The 26,817-nt window shown below is 42.7% G+C and overlaps 1 protein-coding gene across 1 annotated transcript; it reads right to left on the bottom strand.

The window, feature by feature from the left end:
• Positions 1–7,694: 7,694 nt before the first annotated feature.
• upd3 (unpaired 3) lies at positions 7,695–15,371 on the bottom strand. Its single transcript, XM_017179126.3, has 4 exons — positions 14,987–15,371; positions 12,850–13,266; positions 12,582–12,782; positions 7,695–8,760 (listed from the first exon to the last, which is right to left on the bottom strand). Exons 1-4 carry the CDS (start codon positions 14,987–14,989, stop codon positions 8,272–8,274), a joined length of 1,110 nt encoding a protein of 369 aa, XP_017034615.1. The 5' UTR covers positions 14,990–15,371; the 3' UTR covers positions 7,695–8,271.
• Positions 15,372–26,817: the final 11,446 nt, after the last annotated feature.

The following is a 26,817-nucleotide window of genomic DNA, read 5'->3' as shown; positions in this document are numbered from 1 at the left end:
TTGGGAATATCCTCTCAAGTTAATCTTATTTCTCTCCGTGCTTTTGGACCATCATAAGGAACGCTTGCGCTTAGATGGATGGCACCGGAGATTTATCATCAAGACAAAGTAGTCGCAAGGATCTAAAACAGTCAGCCACTCAAGGGGGCACAATTAAAGATGCTCTCTCTTCGGCTCTACCTCTGGGTTTTTGGATTGGGTTGGGGAGTGGGTACAGGAGCGGTTACTGGAACGGAGAGTGTTGAAAAGTAAGGAAGCTTTAACAAATTACCGCCCAGTGGCCGCTGCAGAGATTTGCCAAAGCAACACCAACACCCAAAGCCCTTGACCATCTTCAGTATACGCAGCAACCCAGCTTTAGCTTCACCCTGAGATGCATCTCCAGCTTCATCTTCATCTCCATCTTCATCTTCTTCCAGCCAGCCTCATCTCCATCGCCATCTCCATCTCCATCTTCAGCTGCAACTCGATGTCCGTTCTTAGCCAGCGGCAAACTTGGGCGCACACAAGACGACACACAGACGAGGGCGAGGTTCCAGTGGGTCGACGGGATCCTGGTGGGAGGGGAGGGAGCGGTGGCTTCAAGGAGAGATCTCTGGCGCGGACCTTATAGAGCGAGCATCGCCGGGGCAGAGTCACTCATGTCATGACAGCAAACGAGCGAGCGGCAGACTTATGACTGAGTAATTGCTGGTGATATTTATGCGAGGAAGCGTCCGACTTTTGCGGTGCGTCTCTGTCCTGCTGCCACTGCCGTTTCCCCTTGCTTATTATCGCTTGCCCCACAATGCGTACGCCGTGGCATATTGATTAACAGGAGAGTTAAAGGTAAAGGCAGAGTCAAATCGGGTAATAAATAGATGATATCATTCCATTGAGAGCTTAGATAAGAAAGCCATAATAGTAGGGTCAAAATTTAACAAAAGATCTTGGAATCTCCTCTCTTAATATAAAAATAAAGATATAAATAAAAATAAAATATAAAAATAAACAAAATTCAACTCAAAGATTCCTCAAAACTATCTTAAAGCTTCTCGTAAACTGCAAGATTGTAGGAGATTCCTGGTTTCGTTGGGATCTCTCATCCATTTTGGGGCACACACACACACTACCTAGTGGATGCTGCTGCTTGTTGTTGCTGCTGCTGATGCTGCTGCTGCGATGTTGCTGTGCTCGCTGCTCGCATAACATCACATACCGCAAAGCAGTGTGTTTGCTGTCTTTCGGAATGTAAATCATTCGCTAAGTACGCTTGATTTAGGCGACCATCGCACTACATTCTTCGGCGAGGACAGAGATGATGGTTAGCGAGGGGTGGGGTGGGGGTTTGACTGTGATGCTGGGAGCCTGGCTGACAGATGGCCGGTCGTCCGCCTGACGTTTTGGGCCGCTCGCGATGCAGATACACGAGCACTTTCCAAGCGGACGACTGACGAGCTGACGACGAAAGCAATACGCCATACATAACTCATCGCACATAATGAGACTGCAATAATTCACTTGCTCTGCATGCTCTCTCTTTCAGATGCTCCATCTCCCTCATATCTCCCGGCACAAGATACGGTAACAAGGCTCAAGCGCAGGCCCCAGACTAAGGCCCAGATTTCACACGCACCAAAAAAAAGGCAAAGTCTTTTTGATTATATTTGTTTAAGAGTTTGTTTTATTAAAAAAAAAAAATATATATATATATATTCTTTTTTTTTACTCAAGAACATAAATACATTACAAAATAATCTGTAAAAGGTTAGAGTCTGCATATCCGGCTTGAAGGACCAAAAAAGGAGAGCAACGCTTGGAAAATATAAAAATGTTCAAATTTTCAAGCTCACAATTTCTCCCAGTGCATCCTTTGGGAGGGGAAGCAAAAGATACTACTACGTTTGTCTATCCAATTCAGCTGCCGGTTAAGATTCAGGTTCAGCCCAGGCGGCGATCGCATTCGCATTCGTATTCGGAGTCATCCGTCCGCAAGTGGAAATCTTCATGCACTCCTAGTTTTCTGTAATTAAGTGTAATGAGCGTAATTGCTAATGTGTAGCACGGATCGCCAAAGATCTCTCTCTCCCTCTCTCTGTGCGATTTAGTTGTAGCTCGGAGCAGCCTCATTCCGAGACAAAGCCAAAGCCAGAGCCACAGAGGATCGTGATCTCGGGCAAAGTGAAATTAAAATGTATGACAAAGTGCGTGCAATAATTCGTGCAAGTTTAATGAGCGGAGCCGCAATGCTATGGACATTGTCTAATTGCACTAGATATGGATATTTTAATTGAATGAGAACGCTGTCATATTAGTGGGGAAGCAATTAGTCCGATCGACCGGGCCACACTTGGTTGTGTTCCTTCTGGATGACTATGTCTCCTCCCTGGATTTGTTAATCAAATATTGTCTCTAGCCAGTACATGAAGAGAAATACTTGAAGTTGAGTTGTAACAATTACTTATAGACTCTAGACCCCTTATTTATTATATTTCCCCCTTTATTGGGACATCATTTCTCTGACTGCACACACACAGCTGCCTCTGGCTTTGGGATCGTCTGGGATCTGGATCGGGCCCAGACTAGCTCCATAATGGGTAACCAATTAACTGCAGTCCAGTCGCGTTCGGTTTAATGAACTGTCCAGGATTACATGAGCACTCGACTTGGGCACTTGGGCACCAGAGGAGGGAGCAACTGCAACTGGCGATATCTGTTAACAACATCGATACCGCATTCCACAACCCTTAAGGAACCCCCTTCCTTTTTAAGGAAAGCAAAGGAAAGGCCCAAATACAGAGAGAGAGAGAGAGAGAGAGGGGGATTATATATTCAAATATTTGTCCATCGCACTCGCCTGTGAAGTTTTTGTCCTGGCTTTTGTTGTCGTTGGTACCAGAAAGGGGTTCCGTCAATATTTAACAGGCCACTTGTGAATTGTGACCTCTCCCCGGTGTGTGTGTGTGTGTTCCCATTGAGTGATTGCCTTCATGTTTGACTGATTGACTTGCGCCTCTCTTTCTCTTTCTCTCTCCATCTGTTTGCGCCCTGATCCTGGCCAGCGATAAGCTGGCTCCGGCAGGACATCACAGGCACACGCTCATCAATTTTCACGCTGACCCAACATCAGATGCAAACTATACACGGAGAGAAATAGGAAAAGAAAAAATAGGAATTAATGAAGGATTCAAATTAATTAATTAAGAATTAAAAAAAAAAATTTGAATTGAAAGCGGAAATTTATTAGGAAGTTTTAATAAGTCGGAGCGGCTTTCAAAATATTTAAGAAGACTTTAATGTTGAACTTGTCTTTGGAAGACATTAGAGCTGGAAATAAAATCAATTTTATAATTTATCGATTTTTTCGATACATTGATTTAAACTTTAAGAATCGATTTATTCGAACATGTGTAAACTAGTGGAAAATTTAAGTACAAAGTTAATTATAGTTTATGCAATTTTATGAATCCGAAATTTCCGGAATTTGCCTGAAAAAATCGGCATTGAAAATCGATTTGTTTTCAGCTCTAAAATACATTACTTTAAAATATATTAACAAAATTCCAATAATCAATCTTTTCTTTGCCTGAATTCTCCCAGAATTCCCTCTGGATTCTCCAATTCTCTTTGGCATCCCAATACCAACATATTCCCGCAATATCGTCAGAGCCTGTCCCATAAGTCTGGCGCCAAGCTGGCCATTAATTATAACGATTCCATTGTCGCAATGCCCATCAAAATCGGCATCTGAATCGGCTGCGTTCCGCTGGAATTTGTCGGTGATTTCTCTCACCTGGGTGGTACTGGTTCGCCCACCTTTTGCGGGTTTTTTTTTTCGCATGGAGCATGGAAAAGGTCAAGAGGCTGGTCTGGGACTCTATTGTGTGTGCGCTTGTGTGTCGCATTCATTGACAATTAAAACGTTTTTGGCCATTGTCCCCGCTACCCGGCACTGATCACTTTATTGTGTGAGAGTCGGACTCTCGGCCAGCTGTCCCTTGTGCCCAGCCTGCAACCCCTCGGCAAATCGCTCCTCCTTGACCCATGATTCGATTGCCGTTTGCCGAGTGGGCGCGTCACCTTTGATCTCACTTCGGACTGGACAAGGGGCTGCTGTTCTTTCATAATTTCTGTCACTTTATGTTCGAGTGCGATGCCGGACAATTGAATCCCATTTCGCAATTGAACAAAAAACACCTTTTTCGACCTTATTAAGCGGAAAACGGCAAAAAGAACCGCCTCATTGTTAAGTGATCGTAATTTATTTGGGCCAAGACGCCGCTTAGACGGCTAGAGGGACATGGATCCTAGATGAATAGGGTTTTGAATGGGATTAATAGATGGTCAGAGTTACAGGAGGTTCAGCTGGGAACCAGGCCAAAGAATCCTTTTTCTTTATGAGTCTAGAAAGTCTGGTTTATTACAAGTTAAATTTCTCAATTTTAATATTTTTTGTTTTATTAAGATGAAAAATATTTTATTTTATAATAAATAAATTTAAACAAGAAAGGAAGCTAACTTCGGCACGCCGAAGTTTGTATACCCTTGCAGATTGGTTTTGATGTTTATATTATAGATTTAAATGCTGAAAACACACACAAAACAGAGTTTCATTACATTTTACCTATACTTATTATGTTTACAGTTTGACAGTTACAGTTTTACAGTCCCAGCTTTACATTTTCTCTACATTTACCGATCGTTTATATAGCAGCTATATGATATAGTTGTCCGATTTTCATAAAATTTTTACCAAAATTCTAAAATAATAAAAAAAGCTTATATCTAAAAGTAGATAATAATATGTTGAAAAACAACGAAGGTTTAATTTTTTTCCTATTCATTTGCCGATCGTTCCTATGGCAGCTATAAGATATAGTCGTCCGATTTTCATAAAATTTTTACCAAAATTCTGAAATAATATAAAATGGCTATGTCTCAAAAATGATGCAAAAATATTGAAAAACAGCCAAGTTATAATTTTTTTTCTAAAAATTTATCGAACATTTGTATGGGAGCTATATGATATAGTCGTCCGATCCGGCCCGTTCCGACATATATAGCAGTGAGAGTATATAGAAGACTATATGCAAAGTTTCATTCAGATAGCTTTAAAACTGCGTAGAAACGGACAGACGGACAGACGGACGGACAGACGGACATGGCTAGATCGACTCGGCTGTTGATGCTGATCAAGAATATATACTTTATAAGGTCGGAAACGTCTCCTTCACTGCGTTGCAAACTTCTGACTGAAATTATAATACCCTGCAAGGGTATAAAAATAGTCTCTAGGTAAAGCCCAGCCTCAAAAAGCCTTCTCTGTATTTAATGATTTTCCCAGAAACATTACACTTTCCCAGCACTTTGGCTTTTTTCGATTTGTATTTTATTTAATTTAATTTTGTTTTTCTAGTAGAGTCAGCAAACTCGGGTTCAACCTTCAATTTTGCAGCTTCATGAGATGTCTTTTGTCGAGGGAAATCAGGAAGGGGATAGGTCTGGGCTTGTGATTGCCCAAGAGCAGCAGCTGGTTGGAAATGAGCTTTCATGATTCCATGAACAGAGAAACTGCTGAGCTGCGACTCTTAAAACAAGAAGATTTCAACACCTCAAGAAACCGCCCTTCGAGAAGAATCGAATCTTCCGGGGCCAAGAGATTCCCACACAAGAGATACCGCTGAGACAGCAGTTCGCAGCAGTCGTGGGAGAGCCACAGCCAAAGAAGCTCCTCCACGCGAATCGTTTTGAAATCGGAATCAAAAACTATAACATATATACACATTTATTTGGCGACACTGGGGGACATATGCTACTCCCACCTTCGAGCTTCTTGGGAACGTTTAGGGAACGTAAATGTAACGCCATTATCTTAAGAAATCTGCAGCGGAAAACATAACTCAAAAATACACACGGCAAATACAAGTTAAATATAAAATAAGAGGGAAAACAACAGAAAAACATACAAATGAAATAAGATATTTTAAATTAATTGCCGACGAAAAAACACAGAAACAGTTGCCTGCACGTGACCGGCCGATGGACGGGAACATATCCCAGACTTGGGTCTGGAACAGACACACACATACAAGGCAGGGTAAACATTTAGATTAGATCAGTGGCCGAGGCGCAAAAGTTCATTCAGCAGGAGCCAGGGAAGCAGCCAGGCTAGAAAGGGTATCGAAGGGGGGATACCTATTTGGGAATATTTTAATTTTCACTTGGGAATTAAGAAGGAGACTCTTTGATTAATTTGTAATATTAAATATAACTTTAAATTTAAATATTAGGGGTGAGCTATAAAGACTTTTTTATGAGTCAAACTGCTGATTATGTATAGGAGTTTTTTGAAGGGTTTTTCATATTAAATATAGCTTCAGGATTTTATTAATATTTTTTAACTAATTAATAAAGATGTATAAAGATATAAAACCATCTTGTAAGCCTCCTTACTTTCCCCCAAAACAATCGCCATCGCTGACTTATAATCCTAATTTTCCAGAAAAGACACAAACCGCTAAGGGAAACCATTTAATGGATATCAACCCCTAGATCCTTATACCAGATCCCGCCTATATAGTGCATATACCCGAGAGAGCTGAGAGAATTTCTTAAACATTTCTCATAGAAAGACATAATTTTCAATTTAATAAAGGTCAGGCCAATAAAAACCTATCAAAACTGAAGATATATACGAGCTACGTGCACCTGAATAGGGGACAAGACCACAAAAGGGTTGCTAGATCGGGAGCGAGTGCGACCTAGAGGCCATGAATGGGATATCGCATAGTTGCATGTGCGCCAGGTGAAGAGATGGAGGATGGAGGCTGCCGCAGGGAAAGGAGAACACACAATAAAATCAAGGCGATAACCATCTTTAATGGGATCCCAAGGCAGGCATTTCTCACTCTCGCTCTATCTTTGGCATATTAAATTGTTGAATCAGTCACCGAGAGAGAGAGAGGAGCCGGGATAGGGACTCGGACTCGGACTCAGATTCAGATTCAGATTCAGATCGGGATCGCTGGCCAGACAAATCGGAGCACGCACACAGAGAGTCGAGTCCGAAATTAATGACAATTGCTGATTGTGTGCGATAAACCGGGATGCTTGGGCACTCCGGCAAACCGCAAGCGGAGTGAGGGAGGGAGGGGAACGCATCAAATCCAGAGCTCAGTGAAGGTGCGCGCGTAGATCCCAGGGCGGCGATAAAGCCGGTAGAATGGAGACTCTGAAATTGGGAATGGGAACGTTAAGAACGGAGAACGGCGACAACAATTTCTTGTCGTTAAAATGCCAGTGTGTGTAGAGTGTGTGGTGTGTGTGGTGTGGCTTTGTATGTAGCTCACAAAAGAGGAAAGGGGGCTAAGGGCAAAAGGTGATCCAGCGGAGGGAATTATTATATGGCTCATAAAATATTTGAACAAGTCTATAAATGCCGCGTAATTCTGCTGCAATTAAAGCCAAGATCGTAAAAGGGAATTGTTTGGACACTTTTATGTGCCCCTACCCCCCCTCCCACCCTTCCTCTCTCTCTCTCTCTTTCTTTTCCTCGGCAGCCTCCCCGGCGTATGCGCAATTTCTGTGGGAATCAAACTCCAGGTGTAATTGATATGGCGCCAGGCCACACACACAGGTTTGTCGTTGAAAAAAAGAAGAAAAACTCTGCTTTCGGTTGTACTTTCAATTGTTTTCTGTATATTTTCTTTTGTATTTTATATTTGATTTGATTTCTATATTAAAAATATGTTAGCTAAAGTACATAGGACCCGTGTATACAGTCGGGGAGATATATCTGTGTGTGCGTTTGTTTTTTGTGTATATAATTTTGTGGCCTTCGTGGAGCGTTCGCAGCATTGGATTGTGTTCACTTTAAACATCTACTATCACAGCGTCGTAATACAAGGCAAATGTAGCCACCGATCGTTCGGATCGCACTTAGTATCTAGTGGAATGTGTGCGGCAGAGTGTTCGGCGAGTTCTCGTAATAAATAATACAATGGTACTTAGAGTTTATAATTATAAAAAAAAAAAAAAATAGATTACAAATAGACTGAGCCTAGGCTCCGCTTCATTCGGTTTTTGGGTAATTGTTCTCTCTACTTATTCGGTTTTGTCATAGCCTGTGGGACTCCTCCATGGGGACTCCCCGTGAGTGGTATTCGTGGTGTGGCGTGTGAGGGTAATAAATAGGGGGCGGGATGTGTGTTCAATAAATTAGGGATGTTTGTGTATGTGTGGAATGGAATGAGCCTCGTTGTGGAATGGAGGTTTCTATTGTTATCTTTAGGCCTAGTTCTGGAGCGGCTTCTTCGTTGCCGCCGCCTCTGGCTTCTTCCGGCACTTGAGCTGCTGCCTCTGCCGGGCCAATATCCGCCGGACACTCTTCAGATACTGCACAAACTCGTATTTGGCAAACAGCGCATCCACCGGCAGCTTGGCGGACTGTGGGGGCGGCTCCACTGCCTCATTGCGAGCTGCCAGGCTGGCCTGTTGATGGAGCTGGACCAGCGGCGTCTTGAACTGCTGCAGCCGCTTCTCCATCAGGGCCAGCGGCACTACCTTGAAGGACTGCCGTTGGCGCCGTTGGGCGGTGGCATTAATGGCCATCTCCACATTGCAGAGCACCCGTCCGGCGGTGGTCCGCATACGCTTGAGATCCGCCGACATGGCGCTTTCCGCCTGCAAGTTGACGTAGTCCCAGTGGAGCTTGGCGTGCCTCAGGTAGCTGAAGGCGGCCACGTAGAACTGCAGATCGCGGTGGACGTGGCGCAGGTTCAGCTGGAAAGAATAAAAAAAAAGGGAGAAGGTTGGGGTTAGTTAAAAGGACAATATAGAAGATTGGGCTTAAAAGTAGACTAGATATAGGGGAATTTAAGGGTTAAAACTACTTGGAATAAGCTGATTTTCAAGCCTATATTTTTCTTGGTACTTAATAGTATCTTAAAGATGCGCATTTCAGCTTAAAGATACATGTTTAGGCTTTAATACACATATTTAAGCTTTAAAATACATATTTAAGCTTAAAGAGACATCTTTAGACTTAAAGATAAGCTGATTTTTAAGCCCATTTTACCAGAGATAGCTAAGATGTAACTTAAAGATACATTTTTACGCTCAAAGATACATCGTAAGGCTTACACAAAAGCCGATTTTCAAACTCATTTTAGTACTGATTGCTCAAATGTACTTTAAAAATACATATTTAGGCTTAAATATAGATATTTACTCCTAAAGATACATGTTTAAGCTTCTAGATAAATGTTACATTTTAAAGATACATATATAAAATATCCTAAATGTATAAAGGTATTTTAGATATAAAGAATATAAGCCTAAAGGTGCATCTTTAAAGATACATATTTCAGCTTGAAGATATAATTTTAAAGCTTAAAAACACTTCTTTATATCTAAAATACCTTTATATATTTAGGATATTTTGAAACTGGTTGTATTACCAATACTTTTCTGCTATCTTTCCCTTAAATATAAACCTCATAAATATCTTTTCTGATTTTATAGTGCAATGAAAAATCACATTAAAGCATTACAAAGCCAGAAAATGATATAGGCGCTATCTATATGGCTATAGGGCCCCTGCCCCTACACTATATAGTTCGATTGTTTTGGGTTGACTGAACCGCCGCGGCAGCTCTGCTGGCTGCGCTGCTGACTGCGCTGTCGCCGTCGCCGTCGCTGCCTGAAAGTGAAATACAAGCCAAGCACTGTGCTCTCTCGCTCGTACTCGTGCTCGTGACGTCGTCGTGCTTGCGCTCTTCTCGGCTTCGCTTCGGCTCGACCCGACTCCACACTCGGCTCTTCTCGGCTCGGCAAATTTCATTCATGCCGCTCACTCGTCCCTCCCGCCTGACTCCCCCTGGGTCCATGCGCCTGTCGGGGGAATCCACGGCTCGCCGCCTCGCTTGGCTGCCATGAATCACGTATACGCCCCGCCGTACCGCTACCCCTGGCCAAAGCACGCGCCGAGTGTGTCATTTACAAATAAACGAGCGTTGAAAAAGCGCTCAAACATATCGCATATCGCTGGTTAACTCCTTCGATCCCGATCGCCGTATCAGCATTTCCAAATAATGCCATTAAGTGCGAATGTGCGTGACGTCAAAAGGCCGTTGATTCGAAGTATTGAAGTCAGCTAGAGCAGGGGGGTGGGGGTGGTTGGGTCGCGCCTATAAATAGAGTTCTATCAGTCCGTCTTGGCACCTCGTCATCACTGTGGGTTCCGCTCCCTGGCAGCAGCAGCAGCAACGGGATGTCAACAATTAGTTGGCACAATAAGCATTGACGTAGTACCCCAGTACCGACTAAATATTGACACACATCCCGAGCGGCAAGTTCCCAGCTTCCCAGCTTTCAATACAGTGAGAGAAAAACAACTTTTTTTAAAAAGGTTACAAGTAGAGCTGGATATAAATCGATATTAACATCGATTACATCGATTCTTTCGATTCTTTTAAAACAAGTTTTTGCTTGCAAAATGGATTGGTTTAAGGGGTTTGATATTTTATTTGTTTTTGTTTTTATGAAAATTTAGTTAAAGAGAGTTTATTTTTCTTTTTTTAATTTGTAGAAATTTATTTCGGTTTTTCTGTATTGCATTTTAATGAATTTAGAAATCAAAAATGGTTTTTTTATTTAATAGAAGCTATTTTCTAAAGAAACAAAAAGCATTGGTTAATAGATTTTTTTACGTTAGTGAACATTTATTTTTCTCCATTTAATTCAAAGAAACTTTGGTTTTTTTTTATTGGATCTCAATAATTGTATCTAAAAAAAAATCGATTTCTTCCCAGCTCTTGCTGTGCGTAACTAGGCAGCAAATTAAAGCTAATCAGTTATTTACCTATTGATTTATTTTGTTGAAATATTTATTTATTAAATAAATAGCAAATATCTGCCTTTATAATTAATAAATCCTACTTTAAGTATGTCATGTTTCTAGCCCTAGTTTTGCTCTGTGCAGTGCCAGGCTCGGTCTGGGTACTTTTCCCCCAACCTAGAGGGTATGACGACAATTGAGAAATTTCAGCGAAAGCCAAGCTTGGCTCATCGCTTCGAATAGGCGATTGACTGAGCGAATAGAGTGACGCGAATGGCCAAGAAGGTGATGCCTGATAGTTGAGCTTTGCCACACAAAAAAATTTACTATACCAAACTATATTCCCATGAAGCGACCTTTGAGACACTGAGCTCGACTTTATGATGATTTGACGCTTTTTTCAGTGCTCTTTTTTGAGGCAAAGTTCACTGGCTACCGCTTACTCTTCGGTGATGGTCCAACGCCCACGATCTCTCTCCCCAATAAAGCCTTTATGGCCATGCCAAGTGAACTACACTTTTCTGGTTATCTGCAGATAATTCTGTCTTGCACAAAACTTTCCCGGACACCTGAGAGAATTAGCACATTGAACCGAAACAATCTCGTTCGATCCACACTTACTCCCTCGATTTTAAGGGCCTTGTATATAGTATATATATATTTACTTAAACTTTATATAGCTTAGCTCTGATTAGTACATTTTTCTGCGAATACCAACATTCCTTAGCCCACCCTTTCGCGGTTGCCCCACCTAAAACGACAACATTATTCACGGCTAAGCTTATCGCTCGATTGGGGTTTTCCCTCAGCTGGGCTGGATCATTTTTCCCCCACGGAAACTATTTCCAAATTCCAGTCTACAATTGTTTCCTATTTTTCAGGGTATCGAATTTCAGATTCAGATATTGCTGCTGTCGCGTCCAATTCAGATTTCAATTTGATTAGCTTCTGTTGAGGCGCTTTTGTTGTTGTTTACTTGTCAAAAGTGTAAATAAAATGTGCCGCTTGATTTTTATTTTGTTTGCGCAATAAATTAGCCACTTTGAAATGAGTCGGACTCGGATTTCAGTTTCAGAGTCAGAGTTTAAGTTCGTTTTGGCTTTGAGATACAGTTCCTTAAAACGTGAAATGGATCGATCTATATAAACAATGCGCGCGCGCCTTCAATTTGCTCTTAATCTTAATGTGGTTATGGCATCGACCACCAATGTTCCGACTCTCGCCTCGATCGGTGTCGTGCTGTTGTTGTTTGTCCATGCAAATCGATGGCTAATGGGGCGTCCCGAATCGAGCGAGGGGAGTTCAAGGAGTTGAGTGAAGGTAAAGGTATATTTTCCAAACCTCAAAAATCTAGACTTCCTAAAAGTTACTTTAAGCCTTGCCACCTTTCTAATGTAACTTTTGGCTTATACATCTTATTAAACTCAACAGAAACTAATGAATCAACCCCCGGTCCGCTCTTGGCACGATTCCCCGGACTGGGAAGCGGATTCCGTTTCGGTTTTGGACTCATATGACCAAGCGAGCGAGATAACTTGTGACGGTCTGTTTGCACCTACGCAGGTGACCGGCGCGGGCGCCTCACGTGACCCCGTTTATCACCTCGAATCCCCCGGCAACAGCGCCAAAGAACCCGCTGCTGGCCGTATTTGATGTTTGTAAATGATCATCGGGTTCTTCACACCCCGTTAGATATATGTCAAATAAATGGATATCTAGTAATTGTGTCTTTCCCCCCTTAGTTAGTTAGGATCTTGACTCTCACCTGCTTGCTGCTATCATTCAGCCTTGGCAGGAATTTGTAGTGCTGCCTGTGGAACTCCCACTTGCGCAGCTTGGAGATATTGATGGCCTTGTTGGTGCCAGTGCCCACCTCCCTGATCGAGTTGGTGGTGTTCCTGGATTTGTCCTCGGCCTGCAGGGTTCTCAGCTCCCTGCCGGTCTGATTCTGCAGGCTTTGAAGGGCCTAAAAAGAGAAGAAGTCTTCGTTTAGTATATTATCCTGGCTCCTAGTGGAGGCTTCTTTTACTCACCATTTGTCGCTTCTTGCAGACATTGGAGGTACGCTTATTCTGCGTCCTCCTTGCATGCCACTTGCCGCCGCATGTGTTCACCCAATCCAACTTGGCATTGCTGGCATTCAGCTCCAGCTGGAAACGCTCTCGAAAGGTGGCCGGCGGGTGTCCATGCCGCTTTTGCAGGCGCTTTGCCACGGAGGAAGTCTCTGTGGGAGTGGGAGCTGCGGCTACACCAAAGACACCACTACCACCACCACCGCCACCGCCACCTCCAGCGAATTGCTGAAGCTCACACATGATGACCAGGGTGAGCGTCAGTAGCCACCAGATTCTGTTTGTATGATGACGTCGCTCCACGGGCGGCGGTAGCGGTACCGTTGGATTCCCTGCGCTGGCCGTTGTGCTAACGTCGAGCGGACAGTCAGCTGTCGTCTGGAAATAAAACATGAAAAATATAACTTAAAATAAGAAATAGGTCAGGAATAATTAGGAATCTAGGTTGTTAATACTTTTAAGTTTTTCCCAAATTTTCCGATGATTTCCCTGAAACCTTTTCCTATATTATTTCCCTCTTTTTTATATAGATTTTCCCTTATCATTCCCACGCTTCAGGCAAAACTCTCTTGACGTCAGAGTTGTGTTTAGCATCAGAAAAGTGTAACCCCGACTGGTTATAACTTGGCTAAAATTATAATTTTAGCCATTTCGGATATTTATTAATATACGAGAGACGAGAGATGAGAGATTTGCTGGCAAAATGAGGGCTGGCCAGACATCATCTAGCCCGTATCGAGGGAGCAATTACCATAAGTCAAGACTAAACCACTAAACCGACTGGTTGTCTACTAGCTTTCGGCGGTATACGACCTTTTGTGTGAGCTTAAATATATATACACTGAAAGATATATATCTATATGTAGAGAGAGATAGATATTCGGGCACGTGAGTGTGTGCGAGTGGGCGACGATTGTTGGTAGCTCGGGGATTCCCGCTGGACATAATCGCAATTGTTTGGGGGCCCGAAGCGTGCGTGATTTGTTATTGTTATCGTTTGCGCTATTGCCGTTGCCGTTGCTGTTGCTGTTGCTGTCTTTATCTGGCTGACATAATTATTTAAAATTAAAAATAAATTTCTTTATTTGGCCGAAACATTTTCTGGCTGAATCATCGTGGCTGTAGCGGTGACGGCAGTGGAGGTGGAGGTGGAGGTGGAGGTACCTCTGGTGGGGTAGGCCCTGTCCACTACACGCGCCTATCTACACTGGGCAACATGGTCAACGAACCTGGCCATTTGGTGGGAGGCTTCTTGCAAGCGTTTGTGAAATTCGCTTGCCTAGCCCCTGCTAGCCTCGCCTCGCCTCGTCTAGGCCCCCGGACCTTGGCCATGCCCAATCGCTTGGCGCTGACTAATGCCAGAACCCCTCAGCCCTATGAACTCACGACCACCCTCTGCCAGGGAACGTGTAAATTAATTTCACATGTTTGGGTCTTACGGATTTTGGCTAACGAATTCAGGCCACCAAGGGGTGGTCAAGGGTCAAGGTCCTGACCTTGAAGAACTAGCTTATAGTAAAGGATATTATCAACTGTGACTTATCCTTTACAAAGGAAACAATCCTGCCTTATGATTCAACATTCCAGGGTATATTTATCTCCCGGTTTTGCTTAGAAGACATTACTAATTAGAATAACCACAGAAAACTGTGATTCATAATGTAATAAGTTGGATAAGTTAAATAACTGGGAAAAGCAATGCAACATCAGAGAAAATGGTGATTCATCATCATCTTCCTGGGGGGTATGTATGTATATTCCTTAAGCCACCATGACCTCTGATCCTTAGATAATTTCATCACAACATTGACTACGTGATTACAGCACCATTTCCAATGGACTATACATATATGGAATGTACTTCCAGCTGGTACTACTTATCGCCAGGCCAAGCACGCACAGGTAAGTTCCGCTCTCTTCGTTTTGTTTGCATTGCAATGCTTCCTCCTCCTTCGGGCCAAAACAAAAAGCCAAACAAAACAGAACGAAACGAAATGAAATGAAACAGAACCTAGGGGACTTTTTTACTTTTATACCCTCAAGTGTCCAAGTCACGTAATTAACTAAAAGCTGCTGCACTCACTTAGCTTCTACTCACCATTTACATAAAAATCGTTGGCTGGAAATTTCGCACAAAAATTTCCCCAAGCAGGATATTTCTTGTTCACTCGCGTTAAATGGGAAGTCTCTTGTTGGGAAGTTTTTTGGGAACTTTTTTTCGGGAACTTTCGATAATGCAATTTAAACAAACATAAAAAAAAACGATATATGTTTTTGTTTGTGGGAAACGCGGACACGCAAATTAATTTGTTACTTCTTTTTTTTTTTTTTTGGCAAACTTGATTTGGTAGTTATATCGCGTTAAGTGTCGACGCGTTGCCTTCGACTGTCTGCTAAGATTTGATTCCGATCCGATCGAAATGCCCTCCGTCGATGTCGATGTCGAAGTCGCTGCTGATTTCTCGCCGGGGAGAGCCGCCGCGCCGAGCGTGTGGAGAGTGGAGTGAAGCGAATTGGAGTGGCTTTCTCGCTGTTTTTTTTTTTTCGCTTTTTTTTTGCATGCAGCCGGACGGGGACGAAGACGGAGACTGAACTCCCCAGTTACTATGAGCATACTAATGAGGAGGCGGAGGCCCATGCCCAAGCCCCCTACCCATTCCAGCCAGAGAGAGAGAGAGCGAGAGCGAATGCCTCTCTGAGTGCTTGTGTGTGAGTGTGCAGAAAAGCGCTCAAAACATTTTTGCCCAAAAGCGAGTGCCAAGAACACAAACAAAAACAAAAACAAAGCGAGAAAGCCATCAAAGGCCAAAATGTTGGCGGCAACAGCTGAGCCAGCGAGCTAGGTTTGGGTCTCGACGGGGCTTGTACCCTGTAAAAGGGAAATTTCTTAACTTAAACATGAAGATCTAGCTAAAGAGGTATCAAAAGAAGTCTTGATAATTCTATAAATAAATATAAACAGCAAATTCTGTAAAATATATTAGTATAAGTAAGCTAGTTAGGGGTCTCGACTGAGCTTGTACCCTTTAAAAGGGAAATTTGTGAGCAATAATATAAGAGATCTATTAAGATGTATCAAAAAAATCACAAATCATATATATATGTAAGTATATAAGTGTATAGATATAAATACATTTTTTTATAATATAAGAATATAAAAAAGCATGTTAAGAGTCTCGACTGGCTTTTACCCTGTAAAAGGTACATTTTTTGAGCAAATAAAAATAAAAGAGATTTCAACAGATGTATCAAAAACCATACTAAGAAACATAAAAGGTAAATTATAAAGTATAAGAAAGCTAGTTATACCTAGATATTTATCAAGTGATCTATCAAGAAATCTATTTCAAAAATATGAGTTAAAATATATAAACCAAGTTCTATAAAATATAATAATATTAGCAATCAAGTTTTGGTTTCGACTAGTTTTGCACCGTGTAAAATAAAATTTTATAAGCAAAAATTGAAGAAATCTAACAAAAATCATATAAATAAATGTATATACTCCAAGTACTATAAAATATTATATTGTATTATGGAAATTTCTAGTTGATCTTGCAGCCCATATCCCCCTATGAGTATGTGGACTCTGTAGTAACACCGCTTAGTTATTGATTAGGCCAGCCCAGATCCAGTGATTTCGTCTTGGAGTGAAACACTTGAGCAGGCACGCTCTTGCGCTACCCGCGGATGACACATAGTCTCGCCGAGCGTGGAGCGTGGAGCAAAGTGATTGATCGATAGCTGGCCGGCCCGATCTCTTCTAGGGGCCCAGATAAGGCCCAGCTGGTACTGCCGGTAGGGAGAGCGCTATCTGCCAACTTGGGCTCTCTCTCCCGCTCGCAGATAAACAAATTGCAAATCATTTGCCGGTCTCTGGGTTCGAGTTCGGGTTCGGGGTTTCTCTTCTCTGCTCTCTCAGCGAGAACTCTGTACGGACTATTATCGAATGACTTTCACTGACTGCCACTTCCGATTTGGGTTTGTAACCCCCGCAAATGCTGGGGGCACACACACACACACACACACATACACTTGCGGGGCAATGCCGGTATGAATTTCAGTTATTTCCGTTCAATTTCGCAAGAATATTACTCATACGCGCCGCTGCCAGTGCCAATGACGACACACCATACACAAGACCCAAACAGAGACGAGACACTCTCACGGTCTCGACACACACTCACACGAATATAGCGATTCATTCATGAATTCCACGGCGAGTGAGAAATGCGGATGCCTAGCACACAGCCTTAAGGCGGTCTAAATTTCACCGCGCGCCAAAAACATGATCAATCGAAAAGTTATTGAGCACTCATCATTACTCATGGACAAGTGATGGAGATGTCGCGGCTCATCGCCTGCCACCCCTCGTGGAAATGGAAGGGGTTAGCCGAATTGTAAATGCTCTATTTAATTTAATAATAAATATATATAAATATTATAAATAAATGTTTAAGAAGGACAAGATAGCATGTTCGAATTGTGAAATAAATCGAAATTCAGATTAATTTTTAAATAATTAATTAAACATATAAAGTTCCGTTTGGTTCTTAATATTGTTTTAAATTTAATTATTCATTGTATTTAGTATATATTATAGTTATCTTAAGCTCTTTTTGGTTTAATATAATATATAAATATAACAAATAAATACAAAATAAATACAAGAAAATTAGTTAAGGCTCAAAAAACAAAAAAACTAAAGATGCAAACCATTCCCTGACTCTTTTCGAATAGTATTAATCACTTACTTTGCTGTTTAATATTAAAATTAAATGTATTATTAAATAATATTATTTTTTTTATTATTAAATATATAAATCGTTGTATTTATATTTTGCCCCGAAATACCCTTTCCCAGCTTATGAAACCCAAAACAATCTTTACCCTTTTTACATAGTAATCACCACTTACTTTACTGCTCAAAATTAAATTATAATTAATTTTTACTACTAAATGTATAAATTTCTGTATTTAGTATCTTTTAGATTTATAAATACCCTTATATATACCCTTTCCCAGCTTATGAAACCCAAACGAGGTCGGTCAATCGTACGGATTTTGGCCACTGTCATGATTGGCCATTCTATTTTTAGACCATTGTGTCTAGATTTTGCTTAAATTGAGTGCGGGTTGGTATTATCTTGGACTTATCGTGTTGATCTGTCCAATTCTCAAGTTTGATTTGTCCAAATTGGTTGTCTGCTCGACTGTCTCTGTCCTATCGCCGCCAGAGTTGTTATCTGTTGGTGGTGCTCTCCTGGCGTTTAGCGTGAGGCCCTAATAGACGATGGCTAATGCATGACAGCCGATGGTGATGATGATAATGACGATGATGATGATGATGATGATGATGATGATGATCGTTGTGCGACGGTGGCGTATGAGTAATATTTGACGTCTTTAAAACCCCGGTAATCATGTGGGGGCGACATGCGCTCGGCACATGGGAAACTCTCGTCAAATTGAATGGAAAAGTTGCATTGCATGTGGAAGCTGAGGCAAAAGTTGGTGGGTATTTACCTGTGTGGAAAAGTAACAAGGTCACACGATCTGTGAGGTAGAACTTTTCCAAAACCCCCAAGTGGAACTAAGTGCTTAATTGGCATTTAGAATTATTTGCAATGAATATTCTGGTCAACAAATTAAATATTTCTTCTTAGAGAAATATATAGTTCAAAGGAAAGCAGCTATACCCCTAGAAAAACTGACTTTAAATAACGGAATGACTTTTTTATCAGGCCGTACGTGAACTGAGAGGCATAAAACTCATTCAGCTGGCACCGAAATTCCCCAAAAAAGAAAAAAAAACTGATATTATTTGTGATTGGAATCTTTAGAAATTTCCAGCCGATAACAGACCCCCAGACCTGCCCCCGCAAAAGAACTTTGAACCCGCCGCCTGACTGGGAGATGCCAGCTCATCGCCAGAGGGAGCTGGAGACAGAGCTGGAGCTGGAGCTGAAAGAGGCAGCGAGTAACCGCATAATACTAATTTATTGTCCAATCGATTTGAAACATCAACTAAAAGGCAGAGTCGCGACTCTGCCAAAGTGAGTCATAAAAAGTCAGGCAACAATGCCAAATATATACAAAAATATATATATATATATATCAAGTGTGTATTTAACGGGTAATGAAATTTGTTGCAGTGTCAGGGCGATGTGGTAAATTTTGTTTTTTTTTTTTTACTCATCGCTACCCATTCATGAATAGGTTGGGTACCACGTGGCGAATGAGCAATTTGCCATTTTCAATTGCAGCCGCATATTAATAGCCCCCAATGGAAACCCAAGCAAGCGAGAGATATGGAGAAAAGGGGGAGGGTCAAGAAGGGAAACAGCTGCCGGGGGCCTTAATGCCCGCCAATTTACGGGGGATACCGCCGAGGTTTTCATGTTTGCCGACCGAACAAATTTTAAAAGTTTCACACATAACAAAGTGCGAAGGATGCAGTCGAAAGAGCCCGAAAAAGAGCCAAACTTAATTAGCGCCCATTGCAAAAATATTTACGGCAAAACAAAATAACACCCATTAAGGCAGGCCCCTTCGAGGGGGGGTTGCCGAGGGGAAGCGCAAATGCGTGATGATCACCGGGTAACGCCCCTCGACGAAGCCCCGAAAACGAAGCCGCCGCCGCCGCCGCCGCCGCCGTAGTTCCAGGAGCGGCATCAAGGCAACAAGGGGATGCATATGGTTCAAGCATTACACTGAGAACAAAATCAGACATTATTCGAATATATATAAAGTCGATGGAAATTATTTAAAATGTATTCTTTTAGGAAAATACAATTATTTATATATTAAAGAATTTTTTCAGCTTTATGCTTTCAGTAATATTAATTTTTAAATAATTTATACAAATTATATAATTATTTCTCTCTCTGTTTCAAGACCCGGCGACTCATCCATGGGAGGTGCAAACGCCTCAACGCAACTCGATTTGATCCCAGCCGATCCATGGCAGCCCGGCCCATCCCGTGCTCACGTTCTTGGCCATGGCCCGTCATTATGAGCCGTCACCTTGTTGTGTAGACATTGGCCATGGCCACCGCACAGACGCAGACAAAGATGGTGATGGTGAGATGGAGCCGGTCGAGCTGGAAGCTTGGCTGCTTGGCTTCTTGGTTACCTGGCGGAGAAGGGGCTGCAACTGCTAATCCGGTTCGGCGGCGGCGGCAATCGCTGGAGTGAAATCAACTCGTTAACTCGTTACCAAAACTGATCCCATTTAGCGGCGGCGCATCGCAAACGCGGGCGCCAGTCACACAGCCCCAAGGAATGCCCTACTCCGAGGGCTAAAGGCCAGGTTTAAAAAGTAGGGTCTAGAGATCTTTAGCAAGTTGATGTTATTTTACTTTTTCTAACCAAGTAAATTGGCAAATAAATTATTTATATAATTTTATAGCTCATTTCTGGGGCGTCTTGGTTAGATTACAAAAGCTGACCAGCTTGGGGAGGAGCCTTGGCTTTGGCTTTGGCGCATTCGCGTCATCAGCATCATCATCGCCAACACCTTCATCATTATCGGCGGTGTCGGCGTCAGTGCCGGCGTCCTCAGCCTCGACCCTAACCCAGGCCGTAACCCATCCTTAAACCAAAGCCCCCGAGGCAATGGCTGCTGCGGTGGCGGCGCTGCTCTCTCATCGGCCGCCGCCAATTGCCGGGTCCAGATCCAAGTCCAGGGTCCGCTTTACCAATACCAAACCCAAAGCCAAACCGTAGGTGGCTATGATGATATACTTGGGAGCTTAGCTGTTGAAAGGAGAGGAGAAGGAGAAGGAGTAGGAGCAGGAGCCCAAGCAGGAGCAGGCGTAGAAGCTTCCGCTCTGACCTGGCAATATTGTTGCATTGTTATTCTTATTGTTATTCTTGGGGAGGCCAGGGAGGAGAAGGATATTGGAGCCTCTACGGCGGCATCGGCGGCATCCATGTTATTAACTTATTTTCAACCAATAAAACGGGAATGAAGCCCGGCCCCGGCACCGCAAATCAGTTCCCACAGTTATTACTTTTCATAGGCAGCTAGCTGGCGTGGAAGTAATGCGATGTTGGAGTCGGTTTCGCACCGAAAGGAATCAAGTAGGTGGAGGAGAAGGAGAAGGAGAAGGAGGAGGAGGTGGAGTGGGAATGGGAATAGGGAAGGAGGCGATGGCGATGGCGCCTGCGTTTGGGATTGCTCGTTGATTGGGCTTGACCGCAGAAAGTGTCAAATGACACTGAACAGCCAAAAGGAGGAGGGTAATCAGAGGGGTCAGGATCTGGAACCTGGACAGGATGGGCTCGAGGAAGCACTGCAAGTGTTGATGGCGCCCGCTCGCCGAGGGCTGATTAATGCGCAGCCATTAATCTTGGCCAGCAAATGGAGGAGCCAAGCGAAAGAGAGCCCAGAGAACCAGAGGGAGATGGCACCTGGATGGACCTCACACAATGCCAGATCAGGCTGTAATTGCAGCAGCACCACATCAGATCGGATCGAAAAAAACAAAACAACAAAAAACAAAACCCCGCCAGTGATGATAATTATGTAGAATGATAGTTCCTTTCTCATCCAAAACCGATCTGCCACCTTGTTTTCGTTTTTGAAGTGTACAATTTCACAACATTTAATTCAAGATTTGACGGGGCCGTCCGAAGGGAGGGGAAGGCGAACAGGTTCCAAGGCTCAGGACAGGTACGCACACTGGACAAGACCTTACAAGACCTCCCGCACATGTAAAACATGCCGATTCATAATTCCGCATTTTCTTGCTCAAAAGAGGAGCGAGAGCGCCGAGTGGACAGCGGCGGAGCAGAGAGATGGGGAGGATGCCTCACACGGCGGAGGCATGACTGACAGGCCAAGCCAGTGACAGGAGCAGAGGTGAGGGTCCATAAAGAGGACAAAAAAAGAGAAGAACTCTTGGGGAAGGGAAGGGTTCCACCAGGAACCACCAGGCGATCGATAAACGAGGACCACCCGAGAGCACCCTGGCTGGACTGGACCTTTAGGAGTTTTCAGCAGGATTCAGAGAAAGCTTTCTTGGGATAGAAGTATCTCTAGGTGTTTGGAGATGTATTCTAAATAATGATTTTTTATTTAAAACTAGTTGGAGATACTTCATTCTTTAGAATGCCTCACATATATTTTATTCTAGAGATGTTTCTGAAGCTTTGACCAAGATAAAGCCGAAGTCACCTCCCAGAAAGCCATATATCCTTGAGCCTTGGCTAGAGCCTAGTTTGTCAAAAAAATATATATCTCACAGATACTCACGCACACTCTTAGCCCATACACTCACACACTCTCCCATGCGAAGACAAATGAAGTAGCGGCCAAAGCAGAAATACGATAATTGAGTGCTCATTTGTCTTACACGCAGGCAACCGACAAGAAGGAGATGAAACGGAAAGAGCAGGAGGAGGGGGAGCAGTAGGAGCGGGAGTAGGAGCTGTATAAGGAGCCGGAGGTAAGGGCCAGGTATTGTATCTGAAGCTCTGTATCTGTCCCTCGGCTGCTGCACGCGTTTTACTGCCCACATTGAAGTCTTTATGACAGCGCCGCAATTGGGGATTGGGAAAGGGAAACCCTGGGAGCTAGCTATACTCATTGCAATCCTGCATCGGTATATCGAATATCCTGCATTGCCGTAGGTAAATGTATCTGAGCTTCGGCAATCCCAACAAGGCTGTGTGTGTGTTGCATTTCCTTGCCTGATTCCGCATAATTATACACATGTCAGCTGAGTTTGGGCCACATACGTATATATATCCTCCGCTCGATGCTGTTTTGATTTGATTTTCCTCAATCGCAATTGTTTTGTAATGGCCATGCCATGTCCAAGTCCAAGTCGAACTCAAGCCCGATGCAGATGCAGAGATACAGATACTAAGATACAGCCACAGCTAGAGTGGGAAATTGATAACCAAAGACTGGTACCAGTTGGCAGCCAGTGGCAAGTGCAGCCCGCATCTCCTGGTATCACTGGCGGCGGCTCATTCGATGGCAAATTAATATAATTATCGTTGCACGACCGGAATTACACGGCCGGCAGGCAGCGCAAATGCCAGAGCCTCGTAGAGTTTGAAATCAAAACCGAATCAGAGTCCAAGTTGCGAGTCCAAGCAAATAAACAATCAGAGAAACGGCTATGCTTTCGGCTTGGCTTGGCTCGTTTCCAGGTTATAATTAACGCCACAAACGCAAATATTAAGCCGGCATCGATAGCAGCAATCTGCCAGTCACTCAGATACGTATCTGCATCGGGGATTTGTATCTGCATCTGCATTGCATAATTAGACTGACAAAAGGGGGGACCTGGGAAGATGGGATAGATCGATGTGTGATCTATGATCTAAGGTAGAGGGGAATCTCTTTTGACATATCCCAAGGCAACCTTGGTGTCACTCGGCCTGAGATTTCGGTTTCCTCTGGCATCTCAATCAAACTTGGCTGTTTTTGATTGAGTTGCCAAATTGTGGCCGTTCTGCGGCTTGTTAGCAAAGCCAATTAAGTTCAATTAGACCAAAGTCTAACCAGAGAAACACCTGACTTGGAGAGGTACCTACCTCACTGGTAACACGGAGAGAAAAGCTAGCTAAGAACTACTAAGTATTTTTTTCTGAAGTTCTTCAGTTTAAAATTGATTTTCCTCAGTGCCTGTCACTCTTTGTCTAAATCAAAATCACAGCCAAGTGTGTAAAGCTGACTTAACCAATTTCCTTAAATTAAACTGATTGATGGACAGGTGTTGCTGTTTGCCAATATTGGTAATTATTCTCCGAGCGTTTACATAAATATATAAAATTATAAGAAATCGTAACAAAAATATATATTAAAACCAATAGATGACTTCTCTTTGTGTAGCCTAATCTCCAGGATGAGCTCACAGGAGGTTCCAGCAAAAGTCTGTCTAAAAGAACTTCCTTTACCATTGAAAGTCCAGCTTGGAGTGCAGCTTCTTGGCGGCAAAGTCGTGACTTACCCTCGTTGCGATCCGATAACCGTGGTTGGGAAAAAAGGAGAAGAGAAAAATTTACCCACCAGCAGGATATATTTAAGACCACAAAAGACCACAAATGTGTTGGTCAGAGGAGGAGCAGCTCCATGATGATCATGATGATCATGATGATCATGATGATGTGGCACAAAGCCAAACCCAAACTCAAGACCGAATCTCTGAATCCCAAAAACCTGGGGACTTGCAGTTGATTAAGCGGCAGCAACAAATTTGCATATTTCATTGAGCAGTTCAATCAAATGGAGGACAGCCAAAAAGAGGCTGAAACAAAACGTGGCCAGCAGCGCTCCTCCGCCTGGCTGGGAGCTGGGAGCTGGGAGTCGGAAGTCGGGAATCGAGCATCGAGCATCGAGCATTGGGAATCCCAGTCACAGTCACAGTCGGCGACAGATTCAGATTCGAGGTGGAAGAGCCACAGACGCGGCTCAGGCATTTTTGTGGCTGGTCGAGATGCGAACGGAGCGATTAGGACCGAAATAACTCATTCATACGCAGGCCAGGCCAGACCCAAGCCAGGTCCAAAACCAGGATGTCACTCTCTCTCTCTCTCTCTCGCTCTCTCTCTCCCGCTTAATCTGTGGAATGCCATCGCAGGAGCCACAGAACAATGGCTCATGGAGCAGATGGAGCTGGAGCAGCAGCAGAAGCTGGAGGTGCTGGGAGCCTCCAAGATGGCGAGAGATCAGCCATCGGGACTGCCAAGATGGCGATGTCGCAGTCAGTGTTGCCTCCACCCGCCTCCTGGCGGCTACTCTTCCTGCAGAACATTTGCATAACAGCCCCCCACCCCCACACACACACACTATCTGCATCTCCTTTCCGCAGGCATCGCCATCTCCCTCTGTCTGTGGATCACTGGAGCGTGCTTAATGCGGGCGGACACTAAGCCACGTGTGAAATTCAATCACCAGAGCGGCCTGCTCACTCTCGCTCGGAGGCAGTGGCTCGAATATCGCCATCGTCATCGTCATTGTCGTCGTCATCGCCTGGACACCTCGTTAGGGCCTCGCACAAAAAACTACAAAAAAAGAAAAGGAAAAGAAAAAAGGAGCACACACAAGGAGCAGACAAGGAGTAAGGAACAGACTTGGCAGCGGCGTGGGGTCCACGATTCCATCCGTGGTCCATCGTCCATCGTCCATCGTCCATCGTCCACGTCCTCAAAAAACCCTAAATGAAGCGAGCCCCGCTTTAGTTCGGTTTCGGTTTCTGCTGCGGTGTCGGTTTCGGTTTTCATATTTTGAGGTTCACCGATGTGTTAACAGGCGGCGGCTGTCGCATATTAGGCTCTCAGCCATCTCCCTCCACTGGCCGCGCGACCAATGCCAGAGCCAGTCCAAGTTCACCTCCACGACCACAGCCCCATTTCCATCCCCATCCCCAGCCTCATCCCTAGTCTCGTCCACCCCCGAGCAAGTGTCACGTCAAGCACATAAATTAAACACACAGCAAGTAGGAGCCTAGTGGTATTTTCGGCGATGACTGAAAACCTTTTACTACATTTTGCTCATAAATTTGATTTGGAAAAACAAAATCTTAACTAAAAAATTTAATTAATTTAAATTGATTCATTTACCCACCTTTTCCCTCTATTTACTGAATTTCGGTAAAACTAAGTTAAGCCTTAAGTCTAAGTTTAATTTCAAACTGTAGCCCTAAAGCAATATAATTTACCATTTCTTTTTGTAGTAGCTAGTGATTAATAGTAGTAGCTCATTGGCTACTATAAGCTACTACTATTAATACTACTAATAGTAGCTATTGAGCTACTACTATTAATAGTAGTAGTAACTAAAAGTTGTACCTAATAGTGGTAACTAAGAGTAGTAGCTAATAGTAGTTGCTAATAGCTGTCATTAGCTATTAGATCAATAAATATAGATAAATATCTACTATATCAATATTTTATGCTAGAACTGATATTAAGGTTTTAAATTAAAAAGAAAAATCCGCTATATTACAACAACACAAACATCTCGATCAGTATTTTATAAAAAATATATGCAAAACTTTTCTATAGCAAATATTTTAATTTAAAACAAGAAAGAAAGTTTGTATACCCTTGCAGGTTAAAATTAAAATATATCATAAATAAGCCAAAAATGCATTAATTTCGATTCGGAAAGCAGTTTTGTGTTAGTTTTTATTAATTTAAAAAAACTGCATACAAAATTTAAAATTTTAAGAAATCAAAATTTTTGGCCATTTTTGCTAATTTTAATGATGTTACCCCTTATCAAATTTTGCAAAAATGGCCAAAAAATCGATTTCTTCCTGACATATCTAGAAAGATTCTCCTGTTGATGCTGATCAAGAATATATATGGTTTATGGGGTCGGAAATGATTCCTTGACTTAGAAAAATATTATTTTGTAATATAAAATCTGATTTTTTATATTAAAAAACTTCTTGATTATTTAAAATTAACAAGAAAGGAAGCTAACTTCGGCATGCCGTTGCAGATTGGTTTTGATGTTTATATTATAGATTATAATACTGACAACACTAAAAAAAACAGAGTTTCATTACATTTAACCTATACTTATTATGTTCACAGTTTGACAGTTACAGTTTTACATTCCCAGCTTTACATTTTCTCTACATTTACCGATCGGTTTATATGGCAGCTGTATGATATAGTTGTCCGATTTTCATAAAATTTTTACCAAAATTCTGAAATAATATAAAATGGCCATATCTGAAAAATGGTGCAAAATTGTTGATAAACAGCCAAGTTAAAATTTTTTTCTAAAAATTTATCGATAATTTGTATGGGAGCTATATGATATAGTCGTCCGATCCGACATATATAGCAGTGAGTGGTATATAAAAGACTATATGCAAAGTTTCATTCAGATAGCTTTAAAACTGAGGGACTAGTTTGCGTAGAAACGGACAGACGGACGGACAGACGGACAGACTGACA

This window comes from Drosophila kikkawai, chromosome X (assembly GCF_030179895.1).
Source record: "Drosophila kikkawai strain 14028-0561.14 chromosome X, DkikHiC1v2, whole genome shotgun sequence".
Lineage (NCBI taxonomy): Eukaryota > Metazoa > Arthropoda > Insecta > Diptera > Drosophilidae > Drosophila > Drosophila kikkawai.
This window is presented reverse-complemented; position numbering and strand designations above follow the sequence as displayed.